Below are 24651 nucleotides of genomic sequence, written 5' to 3'. Positions count from 1 at the left end.
AAGTTCTCACTTCATTTATCTCTTTGATTATTTCAGATGCCACTTTGTCTTACTTTTTCTTACAGGAGATAACATAAAAGGCATCAGATAGCATTTATCAAATATCACAATTTCTAGGTCTAATGATGTGTAAATTGGACTCCCGTTCTGAAAGAGGAAAGGTAATCTTGGAGATAAGACTCTGTCCTATTATTTGGGAGCTCTATATTAATTTATTGGAACAAATAATGGCTGATTGTATAATTTGCATTTCAGATTCTCCAAAGTATCTACAGTCATAACATCACCCCAGTTCTTCTAGTTGAAAACTCTAGTGAAAAAACGAGATGCCAACTTGCAAGTTTAGAAAGAAGTAGAGAGTACAGAGCCATTCTGCTTGTGGAAGATCAAATTCTAATGCAGATTATTAGAATCATTAGGTATCATAATAAATAAAGACACCAAGGCAGTCTGGAATTTATTTGTCTAAGATAAATAGTTTAAAATGGGAATTTTCTGTAAAAAGAAAATTGTTGTTGATATAGGTCTATACATCTTTCTGGAAATTTAGTACGTAGTATTAAGAGGTAATCACTGTCAGGGCAGAAATAAATTCCTTTGCACAACCAACTCCCTTAGACAAATATATTTTGGTCATTATTTAGATAATTCAGCTTCGTAACACATTATCTTTATTCTTATACGAGAGAATGAAAACACACAATTGTACTTGTGCTCTCCACAGAAATGTCAGAGTTGCTATATTCCATAAATTTTCTGCTCTCTGGAGGAATTAATTGCCCTGAATCCAAAAGGAAAGAAATATCATAAACCACAAAGTATTTGTTGTGTTGGTATGAATTTTTCATGTCTTTGGATCACTGACTATGATGAATCCAGTGGCACAGAACAAGTGATCAATCAAGAACAAGTGCCAGCAAAAGTGAGAAGGACACCAGACAAAGTGATATCAATGTCAGAAGATATGTCTGCTCCATGAAACACTGACTCGTCTTTCACCAAACTCTCTAAATATGGTGATATAATTTTTAAACTGTTGACTTAACTTGTTCCAGTGAAACTACGAATATCAGGAACCTATCTGGTAAGAATTCTCTGCCTGAATGCAGGCAAAGCAAAGCCTTGCATCCTGTTAGCTACCTTCAGTCCTACATTTCTGGTAAACTTAGCTACCTCGTGATTAAAAATATTCCTTACAGAGATGCAGTCTGTGATGATCCTTCTCCCTTATGAAATCCTTAAAAGAGTTTGCAGCAACAGAGATTTTGTAAAATATTCTACAAAAACCTAAGGTACCTACTTGCAGACAAAATTAACACTCTCTAAGTAACAATCGATTCACAGTTTTGTCATGTGTAGAAGCTAAGTTGTTTCAGTTGGAAAATGGATGAAAAGGAGATTGCAGGAAGACAGTAATTGCTTACTGTTTGCCTCACTGAGAGAAAAAAAAAAATCATAAATCTAACTTGCTTTAATAAAAATGAAATGCAACTGGAAGCTTCACCTCTGGGCACATTGGTGGCTACTATATTAGAACATGGAACTCCAAATGTAAATTCGTTGGTCTGCATGAGCTAAAAGAAACAAGCTCTTTAGACTGGAATCTGAAAAAGTCTCACCTACCATAGATCAAGGTCTGAGGACCATACCATTATGACCACCAGAATACATATTTCAATTTTAAAGGGGAGTATTATTATCACTGAAATTACAGATCATTTTAATAGAGAAAAATATCCTCAGAACAAATTTAAGCAAAGCCTTTTACAAAAAAAAATAGATAAATTCTGAAATTATATGAACTGATACTGAGTATCACAATTTATTATGTTCAAAAACTCTCCACATAAAAACCAGCCAACCCAACACATCCACTAACATTTGGATTCTAGCAATTCCCACCTATACTTTGAAAACTAGTCATTCTTGGTGCCTAGTCATTCAGACTATCTCAAACAATAGAAAGCGTTAAGTATCTGTGATTGTGCACCTCGCTCTGCCAACTATAAAGACCACCTACAAACCTAGACTCAGACAACGTTTTCAGAATCTGAGATTAGGCACGAGGGGTTTCAGCACTAGTACCTAAATTTCTCCCCACAGAGTTTCCTGGATACTTCTTTCTGGCAAATCCCAGAGCTGCCTGAATCTTGAATATCTAATTAGATGTTTCGTATTTAAGTTTATCAAGGTTGAAAATAAACTATTACTTGTCTTTTCAAGTTTCAATTTGAGAGGAATTCTCAGAGAAGAGGAATAACACAAGAGCCTGCCCAAAACATGGCCAAGATGAAGCTGGCTGTGCCTCCTCACCTGCTCAATAATTCAGTAGCTGTAGCAAGTAGGCATTCATAGTTCCTTCTGTTTGAGGAGATACACATTAATTTCACTGATTGTTTAGTTTCTCAAAATGTATTATAGACACTCTTTCCTTGAATCATTATGTCTAGTTGTAACATCTTTACAGAATTTATTTTAGTGTTTACCACATCTATCTTAATTTGCTTATTGAGATTACATGAACCATGAAGAAATTGCTGGATAAAGTTCAAAAAACTTGTCACCTGGTACCAGTCACAGAACTGTGCTGCACATGATGATCTCTTGTGGCTTAAGTATCTACTAAGAGGTATCATTTAATAGCTTAAAAAAAATAAATCTGCATTTAAAGGTCAGAAATCTTATTATGTACACAGGAAGGCAAATATCTCTGGTCTCATTTTACAGATGGGAAACAGAAGTAGACAGAGGGAGTGTGCACTAGACCATTGTGCTGGTTCTGGCTAGGATAGAGTTAATTTTCACCTGAGCTGGGACAGGAACTGGAGCTGGGGGACACCTGTGGCTGGGGTACACAGCTGGGATAGGTTACTGATTAGCCAACAACTGGGATAGTTTACCCAAATGAGCCAAAAGGCCATTCCACACCATGGGACATCATGCTCAGTGTATAAGTGAGAAGGGTGCTGAAGGCAGGTTCATGCTACTCGGGAGGAAACCTGGCATCAGAATTTACCATGAGCTATTGCAGTGTAAATTATGTGCTTATGTGTTTTCTGCTATTGGGGTTTTTGTTTGCTTGCTTTCCATCTCTGTTTACTTTTCTCCTGTTCTCTTAATTTTTTTTTTTTTTTTAATATCAACCCATGTGTTTTGGCTTCTTTTCTTTACCAACTCTCCTCCCTGTCCCAGTGGAGGGTGGGAGGAGTAAGAGACTGCATAGCTTGTTCCTGAGCAGAGCTAGACTGTGACAACCACAGAACACAATATAAAATATGGAAATCAGATAAAAGGTTAAGATTCTGTGTTCTGATGCAAATTCTTCCCATTAGATAAACAGTAGCAAAGTGGTCCTGTGTTAAAGTGTCAGGGGATTAGGAAGCTTAGACCAGAAAGGTATTTACATTTACTCATGTATTATGTTTGCAGTATCTTTCTGACTTCCACAAGCATATGCATCAGATGCCCAATAACAATAACAGTGATTCGATTGCTACACATCATGCACCTTAAATTTCTTTTTATTTGTAAGTAAGTTATGAGATCATTAATCACAGAGATTTATGTATTTAAAAAGTGAAAATTAAAATTCCGTTGTAGAGTTATGACTTCATGCGGACTACTGGTTCACTCAAACTTTTTTGTTTTTTTCAACACCTAAAAACTAACAAAGAGATATGCAGTTTTTAAAAATATGTATGAACCAAGATGGTGACGGGGAAACAACACGGAAATACACAGCCTTAAGTTATAGTCATAACAACAAATTAGATCAGATGAAACAGTGAGGAAAATAATTTTAATTTTAATTTTTGTATTATTTTATTGCTTTTGTGTCTATGAATTAACTTAGCCAAAAGAAAAGTTTTTCAAGAGTCAAATTCTAAACAAGGGAAAAAGAGAAGGAAAATAATTATGACCCCCACTGATTAATGGCCTCCAACAGCAATTGAGCAAAGAAGAACACCAATCTATGATCCATACAGTATGAATATGCTGTCACAGACATAAACTACAAAGAAAAATTAAATCTCCTTCACTCCTTTTCAGACTGTAAATTGCTGTACTCGGTCTACCTGGGATGGAGCTAATTTTCTTCATGGCAGCCCATATGTTGCTGTGTTTTGGATCTGTGACTAAACTGGTGTTGATAGCACACCAATGCTTTGACTGAACAGTGCTTGCACAGCATCAAGGCTTTTTTTTCATACTCTGGCCCTAGTGAGTAGGCTAGGAGTATGCAAGAAACTTGGAGGAGAGAGCTAATGCAAACTGACCAAAGAGATATTCCGTATCATACGATGTCAGATGCCATTCTCAGAAATAAAAGCTTAAGGAAAGCAGAAGGAAGTGAGGACATTCATGGTTATGACACCTGTAGGAAGTGGCTAAAACTCTGCCTGCCAATGGGAAGTAGTGATTTTTTTTTTGTTTCTTTGTTTTTGCTTCTGCAAACAGTTTTTGCTTCAGCTATTAAACTGTTATCTTGAGCCAGAGGTTTTTTTGCCTTCCCCTTTCTCTCTTTCTTCTAGGGTAGGGGACTCAGCAAGTGGGTGGGTGAGTGCTTGGCTGTTGGCTGGGGTCAATCCATCATAATTACCTACCAAAAAACTTATGGCTTAAACTTTAGAAACTTTTTTGTAACCCAACATTTATTCTGTTAGCTGTTCTCTTCTATAATGTGTCAACTCAAAACATGCTTGAGGCTGTTCAAGTTCTGTTTTAAATTCTGTTGTAATATTTGCTAGACATAAGACTATTTGATACTTTTCCCCTTTCTGATACTACAGAAATTACCGGAGTAATTCTTACATCTTCCCCTCTCTCTGCTCCATCACATTTAACCATGCAGTGTTTTAACTATTTTAATACAGATATTATTATACCAAGCTGTGTGGTGGCATTGACATGCTGGAAGGGAGCAATGCCATCCAGAGGGACCTTGACAGGCTGGAGAGGTGGGTCCGTGCCGGTCTCATGAAGTTCATCCAGGCCAAGTGCAAGGTCCTGCACCTGGGTCATGGCAATCCCAGCCACAAATACAGGCTGGGCGGGGAATGGATTGAGACCAGCCCTGAGGAGAAGGACTTGGGAGTGCTGGTGGATGAGAAGCTCAACATGAGCAGGCAATGCGCCCTTGCGGCCCAGAAGGCCAACCGCATCCTGGGCTGCATCAAGAGAAGTGTGGCCAGCAGGTCGAGGGAGGTGATTCTCCCCCTCTACTCCACTCTGGTGAGACCCCACCTGGAGTACTGTGTCCAGTTCTGGAGCCCCCAACACAAGAAGGACATGGACCAGTTGGAGAAGGTCCAGAGGAGGGCCACGAAGATGATAAAAGGGCTGGAGCACCTTTCTTATGAGGACAGGCTGAGAGAGTTGGGGCTGTTCAGCCTGGAGAAGAGGAGGCTCCGGGGAGACCTGATAGCGGTCTTCCAGTACCTCAAGGTACTCTACAGGAAAGATGGGGAGAGGCTGTTCAGTAGGGCATGTTGTGACAGGACAAGGGGTAACGGTTTTAAAATAGAGGGAGGTAGATTTAGATTGGATATTAGGAAAAAAAATTTACAATGAGAGTTGTAGAACACTGGCCCAGGTTGCCCAGAGAGGTGGTGGATGCCCCATCCCTGGAAACATTCAAGGTCAGGCTGGATGAGGCTCTGAGCAACCTGATCTACACAGGGATGTCCCTGCTTCTTGCAGGGGGGTGAGACTAGAAGACCTTTGAACGTCCCTTCCAACTCTAACCATTCTATGACTTTATGATATTTAAGTGGACAGGGCAGAAAACAAAAGTCAAGACATTCTGTGTAAATTTCAAAGGTACAGTGAGGAACAAATGCAAATTTATTTCTTCAATTCATATTTTTCCTGTTTCCCTCCTCTCCCCACCTACTCTGGTGTCAGTATCTTCCCCATGAAGATGCTTTCATTTAAGTGGAGTTCTCAGTGTAAGACAAGAGCTGTATTATTTCTGCTCTACTGTTAGGGTCAAGCAAAGAGTCTGCGTTAAGCTGCCAGTTTTCTTTGTGATACGTGAGGCAGCACGGAACACAATTGCATTTCCATGCTCTTCAGCTCTTCTTTTAAATGCCACAATACTGACAACAATCACTGAGCCGAACAGATATGACACAGAAGAACACTGATGGAACAAATAAGGCCCATCCTATCTTGTTTTTCCCTGTGCTAAAGTAAACAAATGTATATTTGGTTACCAGTTTAACTAGACATTGTTCTGAAGATAGGTCAGATTTTAACACTGTGCCATTCTAGGAAAATCATCATATGTTAAAGCTCCTGAAGTTAATACAAATACAGAAATAAATTAGAAATAAAAAAAAAAATAAAATGGGAACAGAAAAACTATTTCACAATAAATCCATCTAAGCCCTTTGACACTGCTATATTCCTGTTAAAATATTTTATTAGTGGGAAATACACCTAAAATAAGTTTATAAGAACCATAAAAAGAATTTTGAAAGATAACATGGGCTCCACACACACTGTACTAACATAAACAGGTGCTATTTTACATTTCCCACATCCCTTATAAATTCTACCATATGCTTGAAGGGAAAGTGTGCAAGAAAAAAGAGGAAAAAGTGGGAGGAGGGAACTAGAACTCAGAAGCAAGTAATTCTATCACCAACTTCTTAATTATATTTTTTTAGTGACCTGTTATGCACTGAACCTGAAAATAATTGTTCATGGTATTTTTCTATTGCATTGAACTCAAAGTGAGAAACAGGGAAACCTTTGACTCCCATGGGAACTTTCATCACAGTGCAAACTGGTATTCTGTCTACTTAGGTCATTACCTGAGAAGTCGTGTCTACTACAGACTATATACTCTGTTCCCAACCCACACCGTGCTATTTGTTGTGACTATATTAACATCAGTGGTGCTAAAGATATCCTTATGAGTTCCAACCCTGTAAAGTATTCACTGCGTACAATTTGTACTAACTTCATTTGAGATACTCAGAATCAGGAATGGAAAAGTTAAAATTTTCTTGGAACCAAAATTTTAATTTCTGCATACTTTCTGCTTGAAGAATCATAGAATGGTTTGGGTTGGAAGGGACCTGAAAAATCATCTAGTTCCAACCCCCCTACCCTGGGCAGAGACACCTTTCACTAAACCAGGTCACTCAAAGCCCCATCCAGCCTGGCCTTGAACATTTCCAGGGAAGAGGCATCACAACTTTTCTGGGCAACTCATTCTAATGCCTTACCATCCTCACAGGGAATAATTTATTCCTTATAGACAAGGAGAAATACATTTTATTCACAAGCTTATTAATGTCTTTGAATTACACCCAACATACAAAACTGGTTTAACTAACACTTAAAACTTAATATACTAGTACTCATCCAGCAGGTACAGCGATGATTTAGAAACATACGAAACAGCTTCACAAACTAGCTTGATCCGTAGCTCTTACATAAATGACATTGAGAAATAAAGGCTTTCAATAACCAGATAATTCTGTTCTTTAAATATACTGTCACTGTCAATCAGTAGAAGTGGTTATCTCACTGGGTTGTGTAGAGCTTCATATAATTATTTGAATAACATGTTGGCACTAACAACTATTTTCCTTAAAGCATGAAAATATATGTTACTTTACACTTAAATAAACCTTGCATGAGTATGTTTCAATGATATGTGTATTTAAATCTGTTTAAGTCATTGGCATTTTGTTTTTATTTTTCCTCCTACCACCATTTGTCCATATTTGATTGTAGGGAGGTAGCTGTTTGTTCACAGGCAAGTGTGATGAGTGGTAAATCTAGGGAATAAGAGTGAAGGCAACAGCTAGATCACAAAGAGTGAGAGAAAGGATATAGAAATACATATATTTTCCCTTTGCATCTTGGTATTTTTTTTTGCCAGATTGAGGAAAAACAGAACTTAATTTTAATTCCTAGTACTGAGTTAAATGTATCTCAAGTACCACTGTGATTCATTATTTTATTTGATATTTTGGAGCATGGATGGATCTAATTCTTCCAAGAAGAGAGCAGAATCTGACAAATTATGGGTCTCCCACTGAATTTCACTAGGTGCTACGTCTTGCTAAGCCTGGGGCCCACAAGCTCCTCTTAGTTCTGTATGATTTTAAGAACATCAAACAGGGAAGCATCACTTTCCCTAGCACCCCATGAATTTATACTATATTATATATTTACTATATTATTATATTTACACAGTCTTGTCCATGCCTGAGGCAAGCTTCTACAGCTCCTGAAGAGTTGGGAAAAAAAGGCCGTGTCAAGAAGATTTGTGCTGCTGCCTTTCCAGCTTCCTATTCTAGAAAGCCAGTGGGTGAGAAACATGAGATAAGAAGTCACAGAGGCAGGAGAAAGATGCACTGACATGACCTCTGTATACTTTTTTGTCCACTAGTACCTGCAGAAGATTCGGGATATAACCATGGGCAAGTAAAATGTAATGGGATAAGCACAATGAAAAGGCAGCATCTGAATCCAATGTTCTTTGAAGTATGAACTCCTGCCCTCTCCTTCTATCCCTTTAGTCCCTTACCATTGCTTTTACTCATCTTTGTCTAGTTTTCTGTTTTCTCAATCTTTTTCCTATGCATCTGTGCTTTCGAATTTCTAATTCTCTATCCTTAGTTGTTCATCTCTCTCACTGCCTTTTCTATCTTCTGTTTTGTTTTTTTTTTCCTGACCACTTCTCCACCATAAAATATCACAGCCAATTATAATTTTGAGCATGTTATCTGAAAAAAAAAGTGGAACTTTATATGATTTACTACTTGTTGCTATGCCAGACATTTAACAACATTTAAGTATCTTGGTCAATTTTCATGGAGGAAAGATTGAAAAAATGGATCTTTTGACTTCCAGTTTTATAAAAACAGATCAGTTAAACAGAGTGCCCACTGAAAGAGAGACTGTGATGGAAATTCACAGCTATTATTAGACACTGGAAAATCCACTGAAATTGTTGTGAGTGAAAGGCATAGGAAACCAGGTTGCTGGAGCCATGTGGGGCTACTTGATTACTGTGATACATTGCTCTTTCTTCACCTCTATTCCCAGAGAAAAAAAAAAAAAAACAACATCTCTAGAGCATATCTACAAACATAAGGAGACCTCATGAGGCCCAGGAATACATTCTTTGACTGTAATCTGTGGCAGATATTTTATGAAGCAGACTCTGCTATACTGTGCGTGATGAATGAACAGATGACCCTGTCACCAGGCAACCCAAGTAAGATTATTCACTGTAGAGAAAATGTCTAATGATTACTTTTTCCTCAAATTGAGAAAATAACATGATTTTTATTTAAGAAAGTTCCAGACAAGATTTTAGAGAAGGGAAAACTTTACACTCTGCCTGACATTCTCCACAATTTAAGCAGCTACAATTCTGCTTATCTGAAACAGTCAAGAATCTGACAATATTTGAAGATTCTGAGTAAAATTTTGAAACAATAGTATGTACTTCGCAAGCCGCTAAAAAGATGTTCTTGTAAAGACACTGCAGATCCTCTTCAGCAGGTAACGAACAGTTCAGTATAATACAACAAGCTGTCATGCAGGTAGCAGGCTAGTAAAGTTACTAAAGGAATCACAGAATCTGACAGAGAATATGAATTTCAGCTAGAGTTTCTTTATTATGTGTATGTGAAAATGTACCAGAATTACAGAATTATAAAACTGCATGGCACTCCAGTGAGATTGCAAAGACAGAAATTAAACAGCTCTTCTCATAACTGTAGTTAGTGTAAGCTAAAGAAGAACTACATGCATCAGTCTCTCAGATGATTGCAACTTTTACTTTGCAGAAGTTTGTGAAACTAAATTTTAAAATTTATAACAACGTGTGAGTCCGCCTTTGGGTCCCCTGAAGTAACTAGTTTAGTTCTTGGATTTTAACTGAATTAAATTTTAATTACTGCTTGACAACAAGTAACTGAGTTGAAAATACACCTCTTTTGGAGACCAGAATCACAATAGCCCAACTTGGCAACTCCTGAGATAGTTTTCTGTACACACATACACATTCCTTTTTCCAATATTCTCCACACAACTTGAACTAAAGTGGTTTTAGCCAGTTCCTCCACTGGGATCTGGTTAGTGCGTGGGTCATGCATTAGCAAATCACTATAACTTGCAGCAAAGTATCTTTCCAAGACAGTAAGACCTCTGAGACTGTGACCCTGCACAATGCTTTGGTAACGTTTAATACCTGTCAGTGGAGCTGTGTGAGCACAATGAGTCTTCTGTCTTCTAGGAAAAAAAAATTAGAAGCCATAAAGTGAGACTAATTAAAGTCAATGAACAAATTAGAAGTGGAAAAGGATTACCAGAGGAATGGAAAGAAATAAAATGGAAAGTATGGAAGGAAAAGAGATGAAAGCAACAACAGAAGGAAAAATAAGATCTTTCCTAATTGTGCTTTAAGGAGTGTCCCTAATGGATTTAATCTTATCCCAACTCTCACAGAGACCATGTGCCGAAAACGTTGCAGATGGCTCAGCTCAGCAGCAGGGATGGCTTGGAAAGGAAACAGTTCCTGTGGCTGCCTCAACAGATTGTTTACAGCAAAGATACCAACAGTGCCCAGTCATTGTCATGAAACAGTGCTTGTTGCTTTATTTGAGACTTCAGTCTGGGCATTTCAACTGGCAGATCTGTGTGTGGCTGAAACCAGGAGAGTCCTCGATAATTCAATACCTGTTGTTAAGGAAGAGCCCAGAAAGTTTCCTATCTCTTAATAGCAAGCTGTAAGAATGGGAAAAGCCATGCAGTATGCATATCATTGAAATCTGCACCATGTAAATGAAGCCTTCTTTTGATAAATCACATCATGAAAAGCAGATTCATTAATATAATCTTCCCTGGATTCTAATCACTTCATATCATTTTATGAATGATATATCTAATCACTTCATATCATTGTTCACATAGAAGAGGTTTAGATGAAGGTCTCAAATCAGTAAATCCCATTTCCACCATCAGCGGAACAGAGAAGAGAGGTTTTGGCAAGTGGTGAGCTAGCAGATCTCCTTACCTTCCATCTGCACCACTACCCAACAAACGCATTAGGTGGCCATTACTGTTAGGGTAACAACGCAGTGTGTTTCCAGTTATACAGGAGCCCTTATACTCTAAAGGATGCAATTTAGCTCTGTATGAGGCGATATAAATTACTTTTTTTTGTATACCACAAACAAGTTCAGTCTTGAGACCAGTCTTGGGGTCTCTCTGAAGCAGTCTGAACATAAGGAAAGATGCTGGATATACACATAATGCCACATCAGCCACAGTTCCTGAAGACTTTTAACATATTTCATAATTTTGAGGATGAGCCTATTCCTTCTCCTCTAGAAGAGAGTTTGAAGACTGTAAATGCTTTTTCTGTTCAGGAATATTTCCTCATTACTGCTTAATCTCTGTAATGTCTTCTTCTATCTTAAATTAACGTAAACCAACTAGGCTAATACAACATTCATCAACACATGCTGTTCAAAGACTATTCCACAATCTGCTCTGTCTTGCTTTTAACAAATAATTAAGGATATATACTGCTCTTATTGACAAAAGGAAGTCAGAACTGAAGATCTTATACATCTCTAATTACACATATTTTAATACCAGTTTTACCACTTAGCTGATTACTCTTCATTAAGAAATTCTGCTCCCTTTCCTCCACAAATTTTGGAAAACATGTCTTTTTTTTTTTCTTGATATTTATTACCCTCACATATAATAATTTATCTCTCCCCTCTGTCAAAGTGGCACAGTGACCAGCCCACTTGCTAGCCTTATCCAAGTGAGTATTCATCATCTGGATGTTATGGTGGGAGAAGCTGGATAGATCAACTCATTCACATTACAGCTGCATCCAGTCTCATTTACACTAAACCACTGTATACATATGCAAGTTGCACAATGAAAAATCTTGGACTACTGGCTGACATAGCTATTTGAATATAGTCATAGTCATTTGTCATCATAAATCATATTACGTCAGCTCTTTTGTCATCTCTGTTGGTCTTCTCTTAACTCTCTCCTATTTGTCAGACAGCTTCCACTACTGAAGAAACCAGAACTGCAGACTGCTTTCTCTGTATCCAATTGGTATCTCACATGTAGAAACCATCCTGTTAAATGCAAGAAGTTGTAACTGCCACTCCATGGCAGTGAAGCGCTGGCCCAGGTTGCCCAGAGAGGTGCTGGATGCCCCATCCCTGGAAACATTCAAGGCCAGGCTGTGGGAGGCTCTGAGCAACCTGATCTGGTTGGAGAGGTCCCTGCTCCTGGCAGGGGGGTTGGACTAGATGACCTTTAAAGGTGCCTTCCAATCGTATCTATTCCATGATTCTACAATTCCAGCCATGGAATTATGTGATTATTATGTGAACTGGAAAAATAATGAAAACATCTTCAACTAATTTCCCTAAGGCAAATATTTCTGGCTACAAGGTCTGCCCATAGTCAAGAAAATTAATGAATAAGCAATGTGTTTAATCCTTTCAAGTTGGTAAGACACACACTAAAGATAAATGAAGAGTATAGGCAATAGGTCCAAAATTATTTGAATCATCAGTGTCAATGGTCACCACCTATCAAAATACTTCTGAAATAGAATAATATTTATGGAAATGTAGAATTCAGATCATCACTAGAGATGTGAAAGCACAAGTGACTGTCGTGGGGGAAAAGAACAAGTAGCTTAAGGGTTACTGCAGATATTTCTCTATATGTGATCTCTGTGAACTATACCTGAACAAAAGAATTCATTATTCTCAGAGGGAGAAAAAAAAAAAAAAAACTGTCAAAAGGAAACTAGTAAGCAGTTCTGCTTCTAGTAAGACTGCTAATATAATAGCAAGTGATTTTTTTTTAAATTCATATTCAGAAAATGGTGTGGAAATACTAGGGCACTCAAATTAGGATAAAGTGCTCTGAGCAGGAAAATAAGCTTCTACAAGTGAGGTTTCAGGTGCTCAATGTACTGAAAAGAAAGAAGATCAGGGTGTGAACCAATCATTGTCTACAGGTATTAACAGATAGGAAAGTAAGAGAATAGGGAGTTTTTCAAAGTTATTAACAAAGAAGTGATAAGATAAAATGGCTAGAAGTTGGAATTACACAAAATCAAGCTTGAAAAGAATTCAGTAACTATCTGTGAAATGAATTGAAACATAAGAACAGTTTTATTATCAAAGATCACAAATATATCAGAACTCCACATTTATAAACTCTCCACTGCTCAATCAGGTTTATGGGAAAAACTGGAAGTTGCTCAAACCCAGGGATGTGGTTGTCTGGCATTGGTGGGCCTTCTCTAGATTTTTTTTTTATTTTATTTTCATGGAGAAAATACAACCTACACCACTATTAATCTGCATATAACATTTGTAATTCTTCATTAGAACTATCATTGTAATTCAGTTTACAGCATCCCAGACACGACAAACTTAGCCAGTGGCTTATAGTGTTCAGTTAGGATTTTTTCTCCGTGGATACATAATTGCCAAGAAATATTACTATGTCTTTTGGGTTGTACCATCTTTTGTATTCTGCTGTGTTGTCTCTTCCCTTCCCAGCCCTGCACTGACACTTTGACATCAGGTCACAGCTGATCACACGTTGCAGTCAGTACTATGAAGTGACCAAGGGAATTTATATGTCATTTTGACTGATCAATTACCAGAACTATTACCAAGCAAGGAAATTTTTCTCTGCTCAATAAATAGATATCCTTTCTTCCTTGCAATTTTTAAAATTATTTTTCTTCTTTTGATTGAGTATAATGAATTATTTCCCTGCTATTCCCAGGGTCTTCTTTTTGGCCTTAAAAATCCAAATTACCTTTTCTCAGACAGAGGATGATGAGGGAAAAAAAACCCATTTCTTCTCAGATAGGTGTAGATATGTGTATATTATAATTAATTGGGTATCTAAAATAATATTAGTATTTGTGCAGTCACAGAAGCAGTACGAAATTAGGAAAAAAAAAACCAAACAAAAACCTCTACTTATGTTGAATTTGGGGAGAAAAAAGCAATTTGATTTGCCTTAACTGTAATCCACAGTGTGGTCAGACACTTGAAAGGCTACTTTTTTCACCCTGAGTCATAATGAGCAGTAACCTAATCCTCTACCTTCATTCTGGCTATTGGTTTGGCTCGGAAGAAAATAGAAGGCCAGACTCTTTCCCTTGATCTGTTTACCGGGTATTTAAGGAAGCATATCTGTAACTGAGAGCATATTGGGGAAATAAAAAACAAACCAAAATGAACACCCTCCAAAAAAACCCCTCTACTGAGAAGATGTTTGATCAGTGTATGAAGTGTGTTCTACAATACAGAGCTTTGTGATAGTGGACGAACAGCATCCACAGACCCAAACAGTACTTTTCAACCTCAGCTCTGCCTTTGCTCTTCATCCTTTTCCAATGTGGCCTGGATCATATGCTAATTTATCTCCAAGGGACTAACAGCTGGAGTGGGCTAGCTCTCCAGTACACACTCCATGGTGCTATCTCTGTTTACTGGGGACATGCTTGAAATGAACAGGCACAGAACTTGCTTTATCTAGACAGAATAAATAAATAAAAATACATTATTTTTACAAAAATCCTTGGCTAATTATTTGGCAATCCCTCCAATTTTTTTTTTTCTTAATGCAGCAACAAATAAACTGGCGATCAGTCTGAGAAATAAATCTTGGGAAAAGTACATTGTCTTTAAGATAAAAAATCCATCCTACTATCAACCAGTATTTATTGGTTCTTTAATTTTTTAAAAACTTCCCTTCTTATCTGAAATGCAACTTTCACAAGATAGGTAGCATTAAATTCACTTTGAATCTATGATGCATCCGTTCTATGGATAAACATGTAATTCCATTTACCAGGAATAACAGTAGATAATCTTCACTCTTAAATAAATCAAATTTAACCAGCATTATGCAAAAAAAAAAAAAAACAAAAAACAAAACCCAAACTAGACTAGCATTTTTATTCAGCCAAGAAGGTGCACGTAGAGTTAGAGTATGGTGCAATCTGATCAGTGTTTGAAGCATGCTTAGGTAGTAACAATTTTTCATTGGATGGAGCTTTTCTATTTCATTCAGTTGCACAGGTACATCAATTTGTTCTTTGTGGTAGACACTGTGCAACCCCTCAGTTAATTATTGCTAATGTTTTGCAGAATGTCCTGCAGTTAATTATTGTTATTACTGTAATTGGTTTGCTAAATATAAGCCAGCAATGCAAGGTCTCAGGATTTAGAGGCTCTTTTGTGCATATTTTTTGTAACACTGAAAACCCAGACATCTGAGCTGCCTCAAACTAGGGACTGTGAGAATGCTAGGTTCACTGGCCAGATACAGATCTGTGAAGGTGTTTGTAAGCAAAACCTGTTTCAAAACCACTAAGATTCTTAAGGTTTTAACACTACATCAAGCAACTTGAGGTAGTTTTGAGCAGTACTGAGCTAACCTGAGATTTGTCATCAAACCAGAGAAGACTGAGTGTCAAAATCTTCTTTTTAATTGAAATTTACCTATTATTAGAAATGTGTAGTTTCAGTATGGTTTATAATCAAATGAGAGTCAGTAGGAAATTAACTTTATTTTTTTTTTTATTTCATTTCAGTTTAATTTCTGGTTCTAGCCTAATTTTGGTCTGAATTTGCAGCAGAGTGTATAGCTGTTCTTAATGTCAGACACAACCTATACAAAGTAATAAATTAACATGTTTCTCTGAAAACAAAAATAATTGTATTTTTAGAACTCTTAGAAGGAAGAACTCATTCTATGGAATCTAGAATCTATAAGTACAGACCAGAAATTAATTCCCAGGAAAATTTACTTATAGCTTTGTATCTTTTAATTAAACACCACTATTACCTCTTCGTTCTGAGCTCTGGGGTTTGGGGTGGTGTTTTTTCCTCATAGAAAATAAAGCAGAGTTGTTTGTTTGTTTGTTTGTTTGTTTGTTTTTTTCTAGCATTGATTTTGAAATGTGAGGACCTTTAAGTAACAGTTCTTAAACCGTTTGGAATTTACACATCATTACTCTGAATGTAGTGGGTATCAGATCTGGATGTGTTGAGTTTATCTACTGCCACCAAGTCTCGTAAAATTTCTGCTACACTGAATAGCCAAATAACAGGAGGCTGGCTGTCCTTCTGGATTGTCAGCCATCTTGGAGCACAGAGCTGAAGAGACAAGCCTGACAACCCAAAGCAAATATCCTATAAATATTAATATCAAAACAACATCCATTGTTGGTGTCTTCTTCCTTATTCCTTCCTGTCCATACATAGAATCACCATTCCCATCTCCAGGTAATGAGCATGAAATTTTCAGTGCAAAGACTTCCATACATACAATAAGAAGTGGCACAGTAAGAAAGCAGAAAAGAATGGGAAATGGAAGATCAAAATGCCCAGGATATCTCGGAGAGAACTATGTCCAAGGCAAAAAGAAATCTTCTAATATTTCTGTAGCTTGGTTCTTCAGGAAAATTCTTTCCAAACCTGAATTATTTAATATTGAACAAAATGAGGAAAGACTTTACTCCAAAAAAAAGTTTCCCAGTCAGCAACTTAACCTTAGCTGCTACTGCTTTTATCATGACTTAGGAAGTGAAGGAGGAGGGAGAAGAAGGGGAAAGAAGCCAGGATATTATCAATATGTCATCCCATATATCACTTATCTGTCAACTCTAAGTTGGAAATTGAACTTTTTTTGATCTCTCATTCTTATTCTACCCTGACCCTTTTTTCATGGTTAAATTAATTATTTCCTAGGCAGAATGAATCTAGGTCATTATGGAAAAGCAGAGCTCATCTTGGAGAATGAAAGTAGTGATTCAGGCCTTTTTCTGCTTTTAATACAGTGTAAATTAATCCTGCCTATACAGCAGTCAGAATGAATTCATGATTTATGGAATGACATCAGTTTTTCCTTATCTTTATCAGAATTCTATCAATTGGACTATCTCTCAGAATTCTACTGAAATATTTCATGCCTCTCCCATGTTAGAATTTCATAGCCAGTAAATGACGAACTGCCCACTTCCTTACTCCTAGACTCTTGGTTCTTAGTTGTTTTTTTTTCCCACAGGAGTTTCATTTTTGTGAAAACAACAAAAGATTTTCAGTAATGCCACTGAATGTCATAACTATCCACATCATCATCTTTTTATTTCTCTAGACCATACAGACACTCAATTCTTCTTGAATAATTGTGTGGTCCTCAGCTTTGAAGATTGTGTCATTACCTTGTGTAACACACAGATTTGAAGGCTATATTCTCATTAAATCAACAGACAGTGTTTTCTGAACAAGGGGATTTGAATAAACCTCATTTATACTTTAAAACCCTTATTTAATAGTAAATGGTAACTATAAAATTTCCTCAATGTGTATATAAAATTTGGCTGTTATAATTCAGTTATACTATTTATTTGCTACAGATTGTAATATCTTTTTGTTTCAGCGAATCAGACTTCAAAATGACATAGTTCTTAAAATAATGTGTTTGGGAAAAATTGCTGCCATCTTTTGGATGCACTCAGGGGAAAAAAAAAAAAAAAAAAGATATTTTACTAAAAGTTCCAGCTGACACATCCTGGATACCTGTGTTACCACGAAAAAGATAACTTGAAATTGCAGGAAGTTACTCTGAGACAACCAATATTTTCTTCTTTCCCATTTTATATAGTGATCAAAGTATAACATCTATGCAGGTACTGCTTTCTTGGTTAAGCAATACTGATGGGTAACAGCTTTCACTGAAAGATGTATCACTGAAGTTGAAGCCAAACATAACAAGAAAACAGATTATGGACACAGAGAGAAAATTATATCCACTAATAATTTTTCATTTTTTGCATCCATACCTTGTCTTGTTTGAATAGGGAATGAAATTTGTTTGATGTACACAATTGCTACAGTGTAGTGTCACAGCTTAATTATCCTGAGATTTCTTTGGAATCTAGCCTGGATATAATATATTATCCTTTTTTTTGTTGTCGTTTGTTTTATTCTTCTATTTTCTTTTTTTATTTTCTTTTTTTTTTTTTTTTAATTTCCAGAAGATGTAATCAAATGCTTGTTGTGTGGCCAGCTCAATACACTGGCTTCTGAGACAAACACTGCACGTTCAGCAAAGTCTTTTTAAGAACAGAGAATGCTCGTGTCAGTAAGAATAAATCAAAGGTGATAATATCTGGGAAAAAGAAAACATTGTCTGGAGAAAATAATGACTCCTCTGAAGAGATACCATTGTCAGACACTAGCATATCTTGCCAGTACTGGACAGTGATATTAAAATATGCTGCAAATCTACCTTATTGCCTGGAATGAGACTCAGACATGCATTCTGTAACTGTCCAGGCAGGGGAGGAGGCTAATACCAGCTAGGCTGTAATGCCACTCAGCAAAAAAAAGTCAAAAGAAGATGTGAGGAAGAAAAGAGTGGCACTGCCGGCATCCTCCACGCTTCGTACTGTACAGCTGACTTGGCAGCCAGTTTCATTTCTGCCTGAGCACAAGGACTGGCAGGCCAACAAGTTACATCCACACTGTCCAGCAAACCACCAACCCTCACCAAGCGTTAGAGTGACACGACTGTTTGCTGATAAACCAACAGCATCAAGCTGACCACTCTCTCCTCATATACAACGGAGCCTAGGGTTAGTTTAAAAAAAAAAAAAAATCCAATTAAAAAGGCTTATAATATTTCAGTCTGTAACAAATTAAGCTGACTCATTGCCCCAGTCACAAATTATAGTCTTTTATTCAAGCCATGAGCAAGAGAAAGAGGAATGAAATCCCTTATTAAACAACCTTATTGTTCCATAAACTTTACGCTCCCAGTTCACCCCTTCTCCCCAGAAATGCTGCTGCTCAAACTTACCGCTTTTGCCAACTCCCCCTGCTCCTAGCATCACCACCTTGTACTCTCTGGAGCCTGCTGAAGAACTGCTGGAGGAGCTGATCATTTCTTTTTCTAGCTCCATCTTGCACGAGGCAGAAGAAGGGAGCAAAAGGGAAGAAAAAGAAACTGGCAGGTGCTTTCTCTGTTCTTAAACAACTACAAGAGCTGTGTTAGAAAAAAAAATGCAGAAAGGAAAGGTATAATACAAGAGGTAAGATTTATCAGCCTCACACTCGCTGCTGTGCCTGTGTTAGCTAGAGAAGGTCTCATAGCAACCACTTTAACAGCTTCCAATAAAAATCTCTCTCTGCCCCCTCCCAGCTCTGTATCATTCTCTGTGTTTCTCTTCCTGGACAGAAGCAGTTTTGTGAGGCTCCAGAGCCCTGGTACCTCTGGGTGCTGCTGTGTCGTTGGAATCACATTGAGCAGAGCCTCCGGATAAAGAAGATGGATCACATTTCTTAATTATTATGCTTGTTATTCCATGTAGCACTTGCTTGAATCTTAAACAATAATAAAACAGACCAGACAACCTCCTTGCCACTTTGGAGTTAAATACACATCCTATGTGCATTAAGTTTGCTAGATTTATATTTACTACTACTAGAAGTTAAATAAGCAACAACAACTAAGAATCTTTGTCCTTCATGAATCTTAATGCAAAGCAGAGAACTTTTCTAAGGCTAGGTTTACCCCTAGATCAATTCTCTTTTAGTTCAATTTGCATCAATTATTTGCAGAAATAAACCAGGCATTTTGAAAAAAAAAAAAGGCTTGTTTGTTTTTTTTTTTTTTTCCCACACAGAACTTCAAAAGGAGATTGGGACTGAAGGGAGGAGGAAAGATCCATTCAGCCAGAAAATATCCTTTTAGGTAAAGAAGAAAAACAAATTGTTATAAATATTTCATATTAATATCAAATGATTTATCTAACAAACTTCATCAGCCCAAATAAATAAGAAAAAAATTAAGCAGAAAGTTTGTGAATGACATCTGGTGTGAAAAATCTCCCATTAGAATTATTCAGTGAAAACTTACAACAAAAGACTGCAGCTCTTCGTTGATTTCTGGTGATATCTTTAATGAACCTAGTATATTTAAAAGTCTGATAAATAATAAGATATTTTTGAGGACTAAAAAGCATCTACCGCAAAAAGAGTGGAAAGCAAAAACTTGCTCTCCTTTGACAAGTGCTGGGCTTTCACAAGACGTAGAATACTAAGGAGACAGGGAAACGGAAGCAGGAGATGCAACTAGTGAAGTATCTTGGAAGTCAGACACTTTCATCTGTCCACTCCTCCAGCTATTTTACAGAGACTAAACATACAGCATTACACAGCAATTCAGAATTAAAAGTTGAAAGGAAAAGAAAAAAAAATCGTAACATGATTAAGGACATGATTTAAAGAAAATTAGGAAGGGGAGGAAAAGATATGGCAGGGTGCATATATGAAAGACAGTTTAGTGGACTAAGAAAATACATGATGAAAGAGAAGAGATACATAGGCATGATAACAGAATTGGAATGCAGAAGGTGAACATAACATGAATACTCTTTTTCTCTTCTAATACAAAAATTAGGAAACATCAGATGAAACAAACAATAGCTGGGTTCAAAACCAAAGTACTTAGAAGAATTGTGGCTGACTTAGGGAGCTTATTGCCATACCAAATACATTGTGGACTATTAAAGTCACCACCTCTTGCTTAAGAAATATTTGAGACTCACACCAACAGATCCTTGGAAAACACTGAAGAATCAAAGTATGACTGGCTATTTTCAGCTACATAGAGAAAAGTAAGCAGAGGGAGAGCCACTGTGTTCTAAGAACTCCTCCAGCATCAGGATCTGCTTCTGTTTTCCTATAGAGTTTATGTAATAACCATGCTGTGAGCAGCTTTGTACCATCAAGGCTGGGTAGCTGTACTGAAGCCTGGATGCCACCTCTGAATTCAGAATGATTTGATCATCAGACCATAAAATACGACTTAAGCAGGAAATTCTGAATGTAATAATACGGTATCTAAATATTGAACTTCAGCAGAAAGAGACAGGTAGGTCAGTAAATCCTTGTTGTGATTAGAATTCCATTTTCACTAAAGTAATTCTCAAGTGCTCAGTACTGACGCATTAGATAAAGCTAACAATGCTACCAAAACCACTGCTTAGAACAGCTGGGTTTTTCTGGTAGTCTCCCATCAACCCAGCAACCTTCTCCTTAGGAGCTCTTAACCCCATAGCAGCAGTAACACCACACTGAAATTAGAACATCAGGAAAGTGAGGTTGTGGGCATGACTCAAAAGAGAACCTAAGCAAAATATTGCAAACAATATTAGTGAAAATTGTGTCTATATAATAGATAAGAATTAGTCAGATTTTTTTACAGCTGTTGGTGTTTGGCAGAGAAAAGTGGCAAGTAATTTTTTTTCTTTTTTTTAGGCCTGAGAAGTGGGGAAGGAAGACAAGAAATGGAAGAGGCTACAAAACGAACTTATGTTACAGCAAGAAGTAGAATACGATAGAGCTAAATGGAAAGTCACTTTGTCATCTTTTAAGAAAATGTAGAAAAATGAAGACATATTTTTTATGTGTGAAAAAGGGAAATAAAATATTTTTAGCTGTTGTTTGAGGATCAACCATTTAAAATACCTGCTTTACAGACAGATCCATGTTTAGTAAACTTCAGTTTAATAAATATTATTATATTATTTAAGCTGTTGTTCAAACATATCTTCCTAACTTTTACAGAAACTTGTCTAGAGCCTAAAAAGATGATGCTACATTCCCATTTATAATACAGGACTTGTTCTGATCAGTTTTCATCCTAACTTCCTGTTGACAAAGAGGATACTCCACCCTAATTCCATTAAATTCAGTAGTGGAGGACCAGTTTTTAGCTTCATTCCCATTTATGATAACATCAATTAGTCTTGCTTCTTCCACCCGAACAGAAAAGTACAAGGTTTTGCTTTCAGCCTGCTGCCAACAAAATGAATACTGAGATGATTTGAAATGACTCAGCTTGAAACACTTAATATAGGAAAAAAATCACCAAGGTAAATTGTTTATGGACAACAGCAAGAAAGAGTACAAAATATAGCAATTGAACTCTAGGATACTAGAGTTTTTACAGTAAGTGGCCTATTCCATAACAAATTCCAACTGCTTATTTTATCTCTTTGATTCCATGCTTTAAGAACACATTTATCATAATGTAAATTCATAGAAAACTGTCCTCAGGAAAACAAGAGCAACCGCAAAGGTGGGAAAAAAGCTTGGGGTACTAGCCCATAATGAATCATTTATTTAACTATTTTGCATTCTGTTGCTTACATATTGCTTACGACCATACAGTAAATCTACTGATTTTTTAATTTTACTTTTTTTAATTTGCTATTCAAACTCACTCAAAAATACAGCAATCAACTGCAAGCATTTAGTATTCAAAATCTAGCAACTGTTTTGTTTGAATTAATATTTTGATGGTTAATATTGAAATAACTATATCCTTAGATCTTTAAGGATGCTTAGGTCTTAAGCAAAAGACAACATACAGATAGTTATGTTAGAAGAGAAGTATATTAGCTTTTTCTAGAGAAAATGCCATTAGAAAACATATTCCATTCATCCTACATCCCCACTTGCTCTGGGGCTATTGAATAAAATAATGAGATGTTAATACAACATGTAAATGTTCTGAAATTGTTTCCTAGAGCACTTTATGTTGAGGAGATTTTATCAATTAACCTGGATAAATATTCGTGTCGTTAGGCAGGGAGCTCATAAGTGTAAAAACTTCAATAGCAAGCGAAATGCAAATCTTGACTGATTTGTTCTCTAGCAAGTGATGGATTTAAAGGCATGTGAACCGTTTAATAACAAGCAAATATGCATGAGCCCACTGGGGGTCATGCCATTATGGAAACACTGACCACTCTTTTGTCCCTCATGTTTACATATTAGCCACAGCACAGAGAAGAAATATAAAAAGCAGCCCTCGTGAAAAGGCATGTAAGCCTACCTTGCTGAATTGCTGAAGAGGTACTATGACAAGATAGAGTGCTAATACAGAAATCTTTGCACAGCATTGAAGAACTGATCCAATCTGCTCATAACAAAGTAATTGCTAGGGGACTTAAAAAAAAATAAACTTAAATTTTACATTAATGGATTTAACATATTCATTCTTAAATATGCTCAGCACCTCTGAATCATATTGCTAAGGGACCTCCAACACAATAGAGAAGCAGCTCTGCATTTTTGAAATTCAGATTCCTACTATAAAGACCCAGTGGATCAATCACCCATCTGTCACAGGCACCTTGACTTCCTTAGGTAATCCCCATCCTTCTTCTGTTCTCCAAATTACCCGTCTGTAGGATGACTCAGTGTGTCACACATAGTATACTTGATGGGACACTTGACAACCACCCACCTTGAAGCTGGCTCTTCAGCTCAAGCTGTTAAGACATATGCCTTTTGTCCTGAAGTTCTTACTTCTGTCCCTAGTGTAGACAACATACTGTCCCCTGCCTCTACTGCAATGCATTTTAATCTAAGCCATATTAGTATTTTGAGTGGCAAAAGCAAATTAAAGGAGAAAAGACACAAGACTTTTAAGAGGAAAATATGAAACAACTTCAGAGTTCATAAAGGAGCATTATGGTTTTGCTCTTGTCAAACAAGAAAGATTTGCCCTGAGCAACATCTCCCCTTTGCTTATCAAACAGGTGAAACAATGCAACTAACACTGTACAAAGATTTGAGAAATAGGTGCAGTTCATCACATTCTAGAGAACACTCAAGTGATAAATTTAAAAGTTCTTACAAGTAATTACTAACTTCTTATAGAACAGAAACATTGAAGGTCATGCCCTAGAGTATGTCAAAGGGAAAAGCTATTCTCTCTGGGTTTCCAATAAGGTTTCACAAATGATTTATGATCTTACTGTCAAGAAGTACTAATGATTGCAAGTCATTTATGGATTTCTGTTGAATTTTAATTACATTTATAGATAAGACTTTTATGCTTCCAAATGCAACACTGATATTCAGAATGTGCAAATCTTAAAGATCTCAAAGCCTTAACTCCACATAAACATGTTATCTGTGAGCATGAATATGGTTTTTTTCTAAAATCATTCAACTACCTGTGCTTTTTATAGAAAGAAAAATTGTAAGCATGGACATAATATGAAATACTATAAAAATAGCGTTAGAAGAGCTCTGAAGAGGCTCTCTCTTTCATCCCTGCCCAACTCCACAAATCTGTTTAAGTAATTTGAACAATATTTGCTTAACCTTACTTTAATGTCTTTCAGAGAGAGAAATTCCCTAGTTTCTCAAACACTGAAATTGATTGCCTCACTATCCTATTAGAAACGTCTTTGAAACCCAAATGTTCTTTATTAACACAATAAGACTCTCACTTCTCACCCTACTTGCTACGGTTATTATGAAAAGGTGTAAACACACCAAACACATATTTAGATGGTGAGCTAGTGAATAAATAAATATAGAGATAAATATAGAGAATGTTCTTCTCAGCTTTCCTGTCTCGTGCTATTCTTTCATATTTCTATCAATCCTTCTTCACAGGTCACTTATTAATCTTTTATGCTTCCAGTGTTCCCAAAGACTCTCCACTGCCTGTTTTGAAATGTGCTTCCCAAATCTGGCCACATTGTTTTTTGAATACTTCATATAATATGGA

The 24651-nt window shown here is 36.8% G+C and overlaps 1 protein-coding gene across 1 annotated transcript in view; it reads right to left on the bottom strand.

The window, feature by feature from the left end:
- The window catches only part of RIT2 (Ras like without CAAX 2), a 195072-nt gene extending 175919 nt beyond the window's left edge, over positions 1–19153 (bottom strand). Inside the window, exon 1 of the mRNA XM_086770594.1 lies at positions 18916–19153. Coding sequence (XP_086626720.1) covers positions 18916–19018 — 103 coding nt within the window. The 5' untranslated portion in view covers positions 19019–19153. The remainder of the gene's footprint in view (positions 1–18915) is intronic.
- Positions 19154–24651: the final 5498 nt, after the last annotated feature.

Source organism: Chlamydotis macqueenii, chromosome Z (genome assembly GCF_036417535.1).
Source record: "Chlamydotis macqueenii isolate bChlMac1 chromosome Z, bChlMac1.mat, whole genome shotgun sequence".
NCBI classification, from domain to species: Eukaryota; Metazoa; Chordata; class Aves; order Otidiformes; family Otididae; genus Chlamydotis; species Chlamydotis macqueenii.
The sequence above is the reverse complement of the archived record's forward strand: the minus strand, read 5'-3'. Positions and strand labels throughout refer to the sequence as shown.